This window comes from Impatiens glandulifera, chromosome 2, assembly GCF_907164915.1.
Source record: "Impatiens glandulifera chromosome 2, dImpGla2.1, whole genome shotgun sequence".
Taxonomy (NCBI): Eukaryota; Viridiplantae; Streptophyta; class Magnoliopsida; order Ericales; family Balsaminaceae; genus Impatiens; species Impatiens glandulifera.
Genome location: NC_061863.1, coordinates 67,326,445 through 67,340,482, shown reverse-complemented (window position 1 = coordinate 67,340,482; position 14,038 = coordinate 67,326,445). Strand labels below are relative to the sequence as shown.

The 14,038-nt window shown below is 27.3% G+C and overlaps 1 protein-coding gene and 1 non-coding gene across 2 annotated transcripts; both read right to left on the bottom strand.

Annotated features, from left to right (window-relative positions):
* Window positions 1-8,528: 8,528 nt before the first annotated feature.
* TRNAM-CAU lies at window positions 8,529-8,600 on the bottom strand. Its single transcript has one exon. It is a non-coding gene; the product is annotated as a tRNA-Met (tRNA).
* Window positions 8,601-8,977: 377 nt separating this feature from the next.
* Window positions 8,978-12,358, bottom strand: LOC124925540 (probable hexosyltransferase MUCI70). The gene is made up of 7 exons (XM_047465575.1): window positions 12,046-12,358; window positions 11,851-11,949; window positions 10,589-10,941; window positions 10,241-10,452; window positions 9,867-10,123; window positions 9,598-9,776; window positions 8,978-9,454 (listed from the first exon to the last, which is right to left on the bottom strand). Exons 1-7 carry the CDS (start codon window positions 12,272-12,274, stop codon window positions 9,386-9,388), a joined length of 1,398 nt encoding a protein of 465 aa, XP_047321531.1. The 5' UTR covers window positions 12,275-12,358; the 3' UTR covers window positions 8,978-9,385.
* Window positions 12,359-14,038: the final 1,680 nt, after the last annotated feature.

Sequence of the window (14,038 nt, the reverse complement as noted above, 5' to 3'; positions counted from 1 at the left end):
AATAGAATACAATAGATAAACAACAAAGAAATACACTCATCTAATAATATATTTTTTATTAAAAATATCAGAACATATATTATAGATATAATAGTTTAGGGAAATGACAAATTTTTTTAAAAATAAAAAAAAAACTATAATAACAACTCACAATGACATGCATAAACTTTAAAATTAAAACGTTTACACGAGTTTATAAAATATTAACATAAACAAAAACTAGAAATGAGACGAAACTCTAAAGTCAAAACTTCAACTTTATAAAATGTCCGAATACACATTTGAATAAACATTAATTATGTCAATATTAATATTTTGACAAGAAGTATATAAAATATTAACACAATATTTTTCTTATTATATTATCTTACGAAAAGATTCTAATTTATTTTTGTATTAATTTTATTTTGTTATATCAAGATTAAAAAAAAATATATATATATATATAAAATATTTATTTAATATTATTTTTTCTTGTAACCAACCATTCAAAACTACTAAACACAATCAAATTTACATCAACAATTAACAAAACATTTGAATCAAATTAACTAAGATATTCGACAACTTATTAGCCCACTTTATGTTTTATTCTATAAAATAGTTTTGATTTCTATGGTGGACATTGAATATTATTAATTTTTACGAATAGTGGGCTATTATCCTTATATTTAAATATAAAGATTTAATTTTCCTTGTAATAGTTTTAAGACGTTAGACTTAATTGATAGGCAAGTATTTTTTATATATATTTGAAAAGGTAAATTTCATCTCATAAATTTATTTAATCGCAAAAACATCTTAAAAGACAATTAATTCAAATTATGACTTAAAATAAGATACGACAAGTTATCAAAATATTACTAATACATCAATAAAAAAAACTAACAAATATGTCATAAGGTATCTTTTATATTAGAACTTAGTATATTTAAGATTTAATAAGTATTATGTAGGTAACCGAATTAGATAAAAAAGAGATTAAATATTATGGAGATTTTGTCCCATAATCAAGTTTTATATTTGATAAGAGTGTCATCGTTTGAATAAGACGTTATGCGTTAACAAGATATGGATAGTTTTCATTTGAGTCATTGCTACAAATTGTTCGCTAACATGATTCCATATAATTTTTGTTAGGAAAAAATATTGGGATTCAAAAATGTTATCCAAAATCTCGTTCTTTGGATAAAACGTTATTCATAATGGAATTCTAATAGATGATATGAGTATGAAAGGATGTTGTATTATGGCTAGTCGTATATGTCACAAAGAAGTTGAATCGGCAAATCACTTACACTTGCATTGTCGATGGGTGACTAGTATTTGAAGTTTTTTGTGGAGTATTATTGAGATTAATTGGGTGATGCCTGAATCTTTGGATAGTTATTAGAAAGTTTAGATTGATACGACTGATATGATAGACCTACATATTTGGGTAGTTATTAGAAAGTTTAAATTGATACGACTGATATGATAAACCTACATATTTGGGTTATCATCCTAATTATTTTTTGGTGAACTATTTGGTTGGAGAGAAATCATCAATGATCGTAGTTGTTCGATACATATTATTCACAATACTATTATTATGACGATTTCTGATATTCTTTGAGGAAACTAGTAGAGTATGTCGGACAGTTAATCGTTCTTCTCAAAGATGTACAAGTTCGATAACTTATTGAGTACCTTTTTTTTTTGTTTTTTGTTTTTCTTTTAATGTCATTCTTTGTCGTTATATTTAAACAATTTTTTTAAAATATATATGGACATTTAAAAAAAAATAAGTATTATGTATGAATTAAGGTACTAAGCTCTGGGTACTAAGTAAATGTTTAAAATATTTTGATTTTTCTATATGCTTGTATTTGTCTATAATTTCTTTTTTTTTCTTTCTCATTGTCATTATAAAATTATATTTTTTATTGAAAAGAAAAAGAAAAAGTTATACATGAGATTAGTTATTTAGGACTATACTAAGTTAACGGATACATGTTTCGTTCACTAACATTAAGTTCTCGAGATATGGGATGCCCTAGTTGATTTTTTTTTTTATTATTAGTTGTTATCTAACAATTAGTTCAATGTCCCTAAAAGTGCTTTATAATAATTTTAACAAATTATAAATGAGAGAAAATAATATAAAATATGCAATAAAAGATATATATCTTATATAAAATATTGAGAAAAAGGTTAAAATTGACTATTTTCTTGTAACTCATAAATTCACTAAAAAGTTTAGATCAAGATATCTTCAAATCACCAATCTCACCCAAGGTTAAAATTACTATTCAAATTATATTTTGGTGAAATAGTGGTGAACTATTTGACTAAAAAAAATCGTCATAATTTCATTGGTTTTATTCAACTGCGATTTATCCATAATATTATTATTATAACATTATCTGAAATTCGTTTTGAAAAGTGCGTTGAATCGGTTGAGGAGTTCATCGTATTTTTTGAAGACTTTCGTGCACGTTTAATTGTTTGGGTGTTTGTGGCCTACAATCTTTATTTGTCTCTTTAATTATTATTTTATGCCATATTTTATTTTGTTATTCTTAAACGAATTTTATATTTTAATATTTAATGGACATTTTTATTTTTAATTTTATTATTTTGAGACGATTTAACTGATTTGTCCAAAAAAAGAATTCTTTAAAGTATAGGAAGATAGACAAAGATCAATATTTATAATTTTATTTAAAACTTTTTTTAAAAATTTCACTTATATTTAAGGCATTCTTAATATGTATGAAATTTGAAACATTTTATTTATTAGAACAAAACTATTGACATTTCAAGTAAGTTATTTTTTTAGAACTCAAATAACTTTATATTTAGAGTTATAAGGATTCTTTTCCATTGATTTTGTTTTATATTTTAAGTTTTTTTATTACTGATTTAATATATGTAAAACGACATTATATATATATATATATATATATATATATATATATATATATATATTTTGGTTTTAGATTTTTTGATGTTTTACTTTATTTGCTGATTGTATTCCAATTAAGTGTAGGTATATCTCTATTTGATATGAATGAGTAACGGGACTTCTTAATTTACAAATTAAAATATTTTTGTATAATTAATTTATGGTTGATGACATTGACATATAATAAAATTACTAGTAAAAGTCAAAATATAATAAGTAACATATTTAATTTCAATTAATATGTTACAGGTCATTACATATTTTATATTTTTCAAGCTTTTTCGTTGTATGAACGGTTACATATCATAGTCTGGACTTGGTGGATTAAATTTGTGGTTGAATTTGAAAATGTCTTATATATAATTAATTGGCTATAAAATATTTAGATTAAATAAAGGTTACACTAGAAATATAAGCACAATTAATAACAAAAATAAATTTAAAATTCCTCACCTTGTTTTTTCACCAAATAAATAAATAAATCATTCTTAATACTTTTATATTATATATGATATAATCATATAAATAAAATAAAACATTCAGAATAAAGCTTTTACACACTGCTTTCATCTTTTTAAAGGATATAACTTTTTCTTTCTTTTTTTCTATTTTCTCGACAAAATTGTAACTAAATGATGACCATACAAAATAATTTAGTATAAATTACGACACTATTTATTATAAATTATTTAAATATTACTCAAAAACATACCAATATAACAGACTTGTAGACTTATGATCACAAAAGAAAGAAGAATTCAAAAACCACATAATTAAGTACTCAAAATCCTACTTCAAATATATTTTATATATAAGATCTCCACACCAAATAAATAACCATATGAAATCAAAATATCATGAATTATAGTTAGTATAGTTTTACTTGTAATTTAATTTAATTTATAAAAATATGATTAATTAATTAATGTTGTGGTTGATGAATTGGGACCACATAATGAAATGAAAAGGAGTTTGTGGTATGTGACTTTAATTATTGAGATGCCCACCAATTTTGTATGAATCATTTTGGCAATGGTCCCAGTTTGGTGAAATGTCACATACTTAATTAGTGTCCTATTGTCATATGGTAAATAATGCTATTGTCTATTCATCTATTTCTAATATAAGGAAACTGCTTTCCATTGATGTAATCTAAGCATCGTTTCTTTTGGTAAAAGATTGCGACTATAATCTAGCTAGCCAGCCAGCTAGTGAAAAAAGAATGGAGACTCTATTCTAAGATAGTGTTGTGAGATTCAATTCAAACCCTTAGGATCGAGACTTTTGATTCGGCGAGTTTTACCCTCTTATGTTCTTTTCAAATAAATACTTCACCATATTGTAGGTTTAAAATTCAAAACTCAAACTAAATTGGAATGAGTTGAATTGATAAACTAAGAATCAGAAACGGAATCCTAACAATTAGTTGCCAAAGATTGAGTAATTGAAAACATAACCATTTTTTATTTATGGGTTTTCATCTAATATATACTTTCATTCAGAAAAAAAAAAAAAAAAAAAGAGAAGAAATTCCTTAGTATACAAGGGAATTCTCTTTTAGGGTTAACTCTTTTTTGTTTCCTAAACATAGTTTCTTTGATTTATTAAGAAAAATACTGTTTACACATACATAATTATACAATGAATCAAACTAAATAACAATCAAATGCATCAAAAGAAATACCAATACATACCAAAATAATGAAGTTGAAATGAAAAATCACGATTAATACAAATAAAAAGTCATTAAATTTAAAAACACAGACAATATCAATCATTATACGTACCGTGATTAACTGAGGATAAATTGTAACTATTGTGTACATAGGTTACATTAATACGAGACAAACAATTGAAACAATAATGTTTCGATGAATTGGGGCATGATAACAGCTATGAAAGCCTCGTCGTTCATCGGAGTAATTAACTCTGAAATTAATAGCATGAACTAATTTCTAATATGCTATAACTTTGTATTATAAATTAATAAAGCTAAGCCAGATTGTAATAGGCGAGACCGTAAATTAATGAAGGAGGAAGATAACTAATATTTTAGATAAGAAAAAAATAAGCCAAATACATACTTAATATTTTTTTTATTCATTTAAAGATATAGAAACCTACAAATTTAATTGGGCACTAAATAAAAATTATGTAATTACCCTTTTAATAAAAGTGGATCTCCATAACTCTCTTTCTCTATTATAAGTGTAAATTCTCTTTAAAAAGTTTAAAGAAAAGATTCTTTTATTTATTTATTTCTATGATTGTTTTTCTAAAGTCAGATGGTGCATCATTATATAGGATTTGTTTAACCTTATAGATCTATTTAGTAATGACATTTTTTTATTTGAATAATCTTTTTGACCGTGATGAATTATTTGTTATCCTTTGATTTTGGTCGGATAACTAAATAAGTAATCATCATTTTAACCCCAAACATTCATAGTGTTTTTATTTTTAAGATATTTTTTTTGTTTTTTTTTTAATTTAGGAATCTACCTTAAAACTCAAAACTGTCACTTACACTTTTAATTTTAAAGTGTTCTAAGTGAAAACTTATAAACTGAGTCCACTTAATTTTTTTTAATGGGGGTAATCTTAGTTTTACTATGTAGCATCTAAATTTTTTTTTTTTGGTTCTTTTAATTTGTTCAGATAATATTGTATTTTTTTATATAATATTTTTTTTAATAAAACATTTTTGTTTTTTTGTTGAAGGTAAAAAGTTAGGCCGACCCATTATTTATTTTTTAATTTAATAAAAATATATGATTAATGTCATGAGAAATAAAAAGTGGTCTATCACAATTAAGAAATTAATTAATTTCTCCCATCTGATTTTTTTTTTTTTTTTGTTGTAAGTTGTAACTATATTTGACTTTGAGTTTAATTTGATACAGATCGAATTCATACGTAGATTAATTCGTGACAATTTTATTAAAAATGTTAAATTTTTAAAAGATGTGACAATTTGAAAGAGATGTTTAGATGAAAAAAAATATTTTCCACTCAAAGTATTGAAGACCTCTGATTGGAGATAGATATTTTTTTCCCTTCTATGGCCATGATCATTGCTGTGATTTAAAATAAAATAAAGCTCTTAAAATATGAATAATTAATTTGTTTGTAATAAACATAATTAATTTTAAATAAACTCACTAATTACTATATATATATTAATTGGTATGTCATTTTTTAATCATAAGTTATTAATGGGGGGTGGGGAATGTAAAAATTGTATGTGGAAATCAACAAAAGAAATTTGATTGAATATTTTGACGTCGGTTGAGGACTTGAAACTAAGTTATGATAAACTCAATAATGAATATAAAACTAATATTTTTGAATTATAAATTTAATGATTTCTTGGTGACCTCAGAAAAAAAATATAAATTAAAATGAAAATTATTGGGTTGGATGATGTAGACTTATTGTCCCTATAGACAAACTTATCCGTATGCCCAAAAAATCAATACGGACGGCTGGCTGGCTGGCTGCAATTCCCTAGTAACAAGGGCCTGTTTGTTTCTTCACTGAGATTATACTATTAGAGTTATTTAATGTGGTAGTAGTAACAGAACACAAACAAACAAACAAACAAACAAACCGGACTTTATTTAAAAATAAAATAAAATAAATCATGTTATTTGAATAATTACTAATATACAATGAAGATGAAGCAGCATCCATCATCATCAATCAAACACCACCTTGGAATTACTGATTAATTAATTAATTATTTTAAAATCACATTCAAATAATTTTATCTAATTTGGGTTATTTAAAAACATATTATTTGAATAGAAAAATACCATGATGTTCTATTTAGACTTATTCTTCAATTTTCAATTTTCAAATTCCTATTATTCTTTAATTTAATTATTAATTAAGTATATAAATAGTAATGAAATTCCTTATAAAGAAATAGAAAATACTTGTTGATAATTTGATTGATAAAAATGCACAATTTGTAATAATTAAAAAATAATATAAACTTACTGGATGTAGTGAAATAGATCATAAGTTATTTGCCTAAAATAAATGATTGACATATAATTTATATTTTTAATATTAAAAATAAAATAAGAATAATATGTGTGGATAGACGTGACGGTAGATTCGACCTACATCAAACAAAGGCATCAATGTTGAAACGAATGGTAGGTTATAACTTTTAATGAGAGTATTGTTTGGTTTATATATATTATATCTGACAAAGAAAGCAACAATACTCTATATAAATTTGTAATAAATAAATTTTATAAGAAAAATAATTACAGTTACAATAAAAATATAAACTTTTACTTCAAATCTAAACTAAAGTGGTGCCTTAATTAATTATAAGATAACATAAATACTTAATAATTAAATAAAAATAAAAATGTCTTAATCATAACAAATTGAATAAATTTCAAATAATTGAGGACAAATTAAACCACATATAATTTCGAACCAATGAATCCCTAGAGTAAATAAGACGTAACTAATTAAGTGATGGCTTCAAACAATAGTAGTCTGAGACTTTTGAGAAGAATATTTTTATATTAATATTAATATTAATATTAATAGAGAGAATAAAAAATTATAAAACATATTTTAATGGCCGTGCCGTGTCCGCCTTGAAGTTGAATTTATGGGTTGTTTTGATTCCTTTTAAAACGAAAACTCATTTGAAATGGTTACAAAAGCAAACTTACATTTGAGTTAAATAACCTCAATTTATTTGTTTAAATTTATAAAATTTATTACTTGAGTTATGACTAGTGCTCACATATTTATAAATTGTATATATAATTTTATAGAAATTGAATTTTACATATTTATTTTGTTGGGCATTTCTTTCATCACATACGTGGCTTCAATTGCGACGATATGTTAATATTTGTTTTTAGTACTTAACCATATTACACGGAACATTGGAATAATAGAAAATTGCATACTAAACCAAATTAAGTTATTTTATAGGATCAAACTCTCTAGAAGATGACACGAGTTGATTGGTAGATGACCTCAACTAAAAATGGTTAAAATTGTTTTTTAATTACATAAACTAGTGCTTCCAAATTTGAGTTTAATCAAATTACACATAAAACTGTGTTAATAAACTAGCTCATTATTAAATAAAACTTTGCTTCTAATTCTCGCTCTCAATAACAAATTTTTAATTTCTGACAAATGTTCATTAGTTTCATTGAAAAAGTGTAGTTTAAAGTAAAAACAAAAAGCTTTGAAAGAATACAAAGACAAAATAAAATAAAAGGCACCTAACAAAAGCTTAAAAACACCATATCAGACTAGTTATCTAATTGAATAACCTATTTAAATTTGAAGTGGTATAATGCAGTAATATTCATCTCCACTGAAGAAATTGTATGTGCTTAAAGCAAGAATCCAAATTGAAAACATAATAAATTCTCTTGATGTAATCTTTAGAATTTAATAATGTTATTAATTTATCCTGTCTTAGAACTCATTGAAGTGGAATTCTCATGCCTAACACAATGGAATTTTATATGTTCAATGAAAAGAAATATGAATTTTTTTTATATAGATTTGAAAAAGGGAAAAAAAAAACATATATCAGAGCCAGGTTTCGATCCTGGGACCTGTGGGTTATGGGCCCACCACGCTTCCGCTGCGCCACTCTGATTTATGAAAATGTATTACATTTTATTATATAAAACATTAGTTTAATTATTATTCTCTTACATTTAGTTATTTGATCTAAATTAAAGAACTCATGAGAACATAATTGGCGCGTTTATTTAACAAGAAACACACCCAATTGAAATCCACAACTATCTAAGGGGAGATTGAATGTGAGGTGAGCAAATTTTCTAGAATAGCTTGTATTTGAGATTTATTTATAAAATATGAAAGTCATTTTAAAAAAAAAAAACAAAAATTATAAAAAGATAAAATACAGAATTTCAGAAGATGAAGAAAAAAAACGAAAAATAATCAAATGAATAATGAAATTGGAAGAAATCGAGCACAAGTGTAAAATTGGCGAAATCATAAACAAAAATAAGCAGTAAACACAGAATCATTCGGGGTGGTCAATTGTTTATAAGCAAGTGATTATAAACCGAACATCGATTCTATTAGCATAGTACATACTGGTATTAATTACCCTAATCCTCATTGTTTATACAGTTAACTGAAATCTCCAAAAATGTCCAACTGATTCTCGAGGAAGAAACCCTCTTCCTGAGATCAAGCTGTGTGAAAGCATAGAAGAATGAACAGCTGAGATCAACAAGTATTTTCATTCAGAATGAATATATGCTTCAGATGTATCAATCAATTCTTTCAATACTGATTTGCATTTATTTGCAGGGTGCCAACAGCTTCATATTCAGATGTATCAATTCCTGTGCAGCTGAATGGAAGAGTTTCAATACTGATTTGCATTTTTAGATGAATGGAAGACTTTCAAGGTGCAGCTGGAGTCGAAACTTCTCTATGATGAAATAGCTTAGCTAATGCCCTCCGTTCGCAATCCTGTGCAAAACAAACCAGATTAGGTGAGTTTTCTTTTTCCAAATTGCAAGCCAATAGATGCAGATCAAAGAACATTAACAGAAGTTAAATAATTGGTCATTTTACCGAAACAAGGCCTTAAATTTGTGATGGCAATTTCTCACCTTGAACATTTTTAGGGAAAATGGCTTATCCGGATTCATTCGCTTCAGCTTCAAGAAAGTATAAGCGAAGCTGAGTTGATCACGAGATGTAAAACGGTCAACTTCGTTAAACCAAAGGCATGAGAACAAGTTCGACATCGGTGTATGAGCCCTGATGATAAATGAACCCTCGGGTACATCTATATGTTATGAAAAAAAAGGCAGGACACAATTATATGGAGAAAAATACTTGAAACTTGCATAATTAAAATATAGAAAATGATACGCACAACTCGGGAGAGGACGATCAGGATCTGAAGGATCGAACTTGGTAAGGCCGTCAGATTGGTACAAAGAAAATTGCTTATCAATTTCAGTGTGGTTGTACTTATTTAGACGCTTATTCTGAATCACCTCCTCCCAAACACAGTGGCGGGTATAATGATTAGAAATAGCATATTCTGCTCTTCTTCGCCACAAAAAGAATTCTAAGATCAGCATGGGGTCAGCTTGAAGTCGCATTTTGCTGTCAAGCCACATCGAATACCTAGAAATCATAATCGGATACAAAAAAAATTCACAAGTTTTACCCAAAACAGAAGACAAAAAAATAAAAATAAAAAACCTCCAACCTAGACACATAAAAATCCGTCATAATAATCACCTAGAATAAGGGAATAGACGATGTGATAAAAATTTTGGCACCTTTCCCGTTTTCCGCATGTCCTCATATGGTAAGTTTCTCACAACTACGATCCTCCACAACCCAATAAATCCTCTCTCGTCGCGAACATTTCCCTCTTTTGACAGTTTCAGTAGAGTGTCTTCATCCACAAACATCACAAAACAAACATTCTCCTTTGAATAATCACTGATCTGCAATAAGGGAAAGTCTACCATAAACATACAGAAACATGCAAAAAGCATTAACTACATATATATAGCTTAAATTAAGTATTTTGATCTTCTTTGGAAAAAGAATAGTTAGTTTCATGCAAAATTGATCAAGTACCATCTTACTGGTAGGCCTCCTCAAAAAGTCAGAGCTTCCAAATATGCAAGATGAAACAGAAACTATACAAGTATTCATGAATGCCTTGTCCTTCTCATCCAAATCGAAGCCTGTGCTGGGATAACCTTCTGGTCCTTTGACAAAACCACAATGAATTGTTTGATTCCTTGCAATAAAAGAGTTTTCTCTTTCCTCAATGCTCTGGTGTCCTCCAAATCTTAGTTCATTATTCTGGAAAGCTTTCTCCTCTTTATCAACATATCCAAGTGAAATTTGTGTGAAATTCAAATAATCCTTGGGCTCAACCAGATGATTGACCGAGTCCAAAAACTGAACTTCACAAGGTGAAAACCCTGGAAGAGAATCAATGGAGAAGGAAATGAGAATGATGACAAGCATAAGGCCTGGAGCAGGCATCTGAACTAATAAAGCACAAAATAAATTACTGAAATGAATAACCATAATGCTAAGTTTGGATGAGGCGAATCAAAAAAAAGAATTGGAATTATAATATTTCCAAACAAATTCTATGTTTGGAAAAATTATAAATTCTTGGGAGATTTAGCAGCTTGAAAAGGAATTAGACTGTTTGGAACACCGGCTGGACAGGATGAATGAGGAATAGGAAATGTGATTAAGAATTGAAATTCAAAGCTAAGTAAGAGGAATTCAAACTAAAAATATATACTTGTGTTAATTACATCAGAATTCAAATTCTCATTTTAAGTCCTTAAACAAACTCATAACTGGAATTGCCCCCCAATTCCAGTGGCAATGTCAATTCATCTCTTACCAAACACACCAAATGAAATTCATGAGCAGTACAATTTTATGAATTAAGCCTTAAGGATTAGGTCAGCTGGAGGATAACATGAAGACAGTCTTTCATAATGGAGGTCAAAGATTCAATGAAAACTAAGGCTTCAATTACACATTGATTATACCAGGGTAGCTCAAGTGACGAGAGTATTGAACTAAGAGGCTGATGTCTCAAGTTCTATTCAAAAGCACCTTGATCGAAGTGGGGAGGGGGTCATGAGAGTGGGATGTTATGCTAGTCTCCTTTAGGAAAAAAAAAACGAGTTTTTCAGGCAATAGAGCTTGAAGAAAGAAAGTTTGCATTTAGGATCAACACAATCTTCTAGACAAAATCATTATCATGAAATAGCATTGTTTAACATCCAGATGACTGATGATGGAATCATGTAAATCATCCATCCAGATTAAGTTATATTGAAGGGAAGCTATCTATATCTTCTTACGTGGTCTGCGAGACTTGTTTTTTGGATGATCCAAGTCATTTGAGCCATGGAACTCTTGTTGAGAATTTCTGAGCGATGAAATACTACTTTCCAAATGACCTGTAAACAACATACCAAAAGATGCATAAGAGCAGCTGCTAGAAGAGGAAAACAAAGTGCAATTTAGGTAGAAATGATCAAAATTTAATGACACACCTTGAAGTAGCCTGTTTAAGCCAGAAATTGAGACGTAAACTGAGAATAGAGCTGCAAGCGAGAACAACAAAATGAAGAATCTCTCGAAAGTGATCCAGCTAATCCTTGTGCCTCTACGAACAGCCCGTAGACCATGTTTTTCTTGATCTTGAGAATGTCCCGATATAATGATCTCACTAATTATACCTTTCCTGTCGGTGGACAAATCACCAATATTCCTATGAGCCATTTACAATGCAGGTCCATAGACTTTAGTGGTAAACATACTAATCTGCTCAATAGAAGAAGAAGAAGAAATCTGATGATACGGAAAGAAGATGGGTTTCAGAAAAAAAGGCAAACCCTAAGATCATCAATTAACTTTCTCAATATATTATTTTTATTTGTTTGTTTAAATGTATCAAAAATTTATGAACTAAAGAAAATTTTGTATTTTCTTAAGAGTAATTTTATTATTATTATATATTTATTTATTTATTTTTGGTAAAGGTCATTTTTAATATAAATACTGTTTTATTTTCGACACTCAAATTTAGACAACTTATATTTATCTCAAATTAAATTTAATAAACACATTATTCAACTTAGACAATTTATATTTAACTCAAATTAAATTTAATAAATACATTATTCAACTTATATTAATAAATAATATAGATATATAATCCAAACTAAATTTTAGTTGGTAACACATTTATTACGTTTTAACTTGTTTAATATTTAATATTTAAGACGTTTTTGTCCTAATTAACACATTTTTATCCGTTTAACAATTAATTGATTCGTTTTACCTAATTTAATACGTTTTTGACTTATTCAACACGTTAGTAACTCATTTAACTAATATTTGTTTGTTTGACCTATTTTGACTTGCTTAATACGTTTGTAATCTATATATATATAATGATGCTTAATTTTTAAAGTGTCCGGATTGCCGGGTCGAGAGCTGTGGTTAATTTGGATACTTGGGTCGGATTGTGGGTTTACCCGTTTTTAAATTTAAAACGGTTAAAAATAAAATTAAAAATGCTAGAGGTATGTTTCGAACTTGCAACCTAACAAAACAAGTACAACTCTTTAACCAACTAGGCTACAAAGACTTTATATTTTAAATTCAACACCAAATTTGATAAACGCGGGACGTTTTAACATTAATATAAGTTCAACTTTTTAACTAACTAATCTATATATATATAATGATGCTTAATTTTTAAAGTGTCCGGATTGCCGGGTCGAGAGCTGTGGTTAATTTGGATACTTGGGTCGGATTGTGGGTTTACCCGTTTTTAAATTTAAAACGGTTAAAAATAAAATTAAAAATTCTAGAGGTATGTTTCGAACTTGCAACCTAACAAAACAAGTACAACTCTTTAACCAACTAGGCTACAAAGACTTTATATTTTAAATTCAACACCAAATTTGATAAACGCGGGACGTTTTAACATTAATATAAGTTCGACTTTTTAACTAACTAATCTATATATATATAATGATGCTTAATTTTTAAAGTGTCTGGATTGCCGGGTCGAGAGCTGTGGTTAATTTGGATACTTGGGTCGGATTGTGGGTTTACCCGTTTTTAAATTTAAAACGGTTAAAAATAAAATTAAAAATTCTAGAGGTATGTTTCGAACTTGCAACCTAACAAAACAAGTACAACTCTTTAACCAACTAGGCTACAAAGACTTTATATTTTAAATTCAACACCAAATTTGATAAACGCGGGACGTTTTAACATTAATATAAGTTCGACTTTTTAACTAACTAATCTATATATATATAATGATGCTTAATTTTTAAAGGATTGCCGGGTCGAGAGCTGTGGTTAATTTGGATACTTGGGTCGGATTGTGGGTTTACCCGTTTTTAAATTTAAAACGGTTAAAAATAAAATTAAAAATGCTAGAGGTATGTTTCGAACTTGCAACCTAACAAAACAAATACAACTCTTTAACCAACTAGGCTACAAAGACTTTATGTTTTAAATTCAACA

Excerpts from the sequence above, each read along its gene's own strand:
- LOC124925540 (XM_047465575.1), bottom strand. The coding sequence starts at position 12,274 with ATGGCTCATAGGAATATTGGTGATTTGTCCACCGACAGGAAAGGTATA. Across the intron at positions 10,124-10,240 it reads CGTCTATTCCCTTATTCTAG|GTATTCGATGTGGCTTGACA; the intron begins GTGATTATTATG and ends TATGATTTCTAG. Across the intron at positions 9,777-9,866 it reads TGATCGTCCTCTCCCGAGTT|ATGTACCCGAGGGTTCATTT; the intron begins GTGCGTATCATT and ends CATAACATATAG.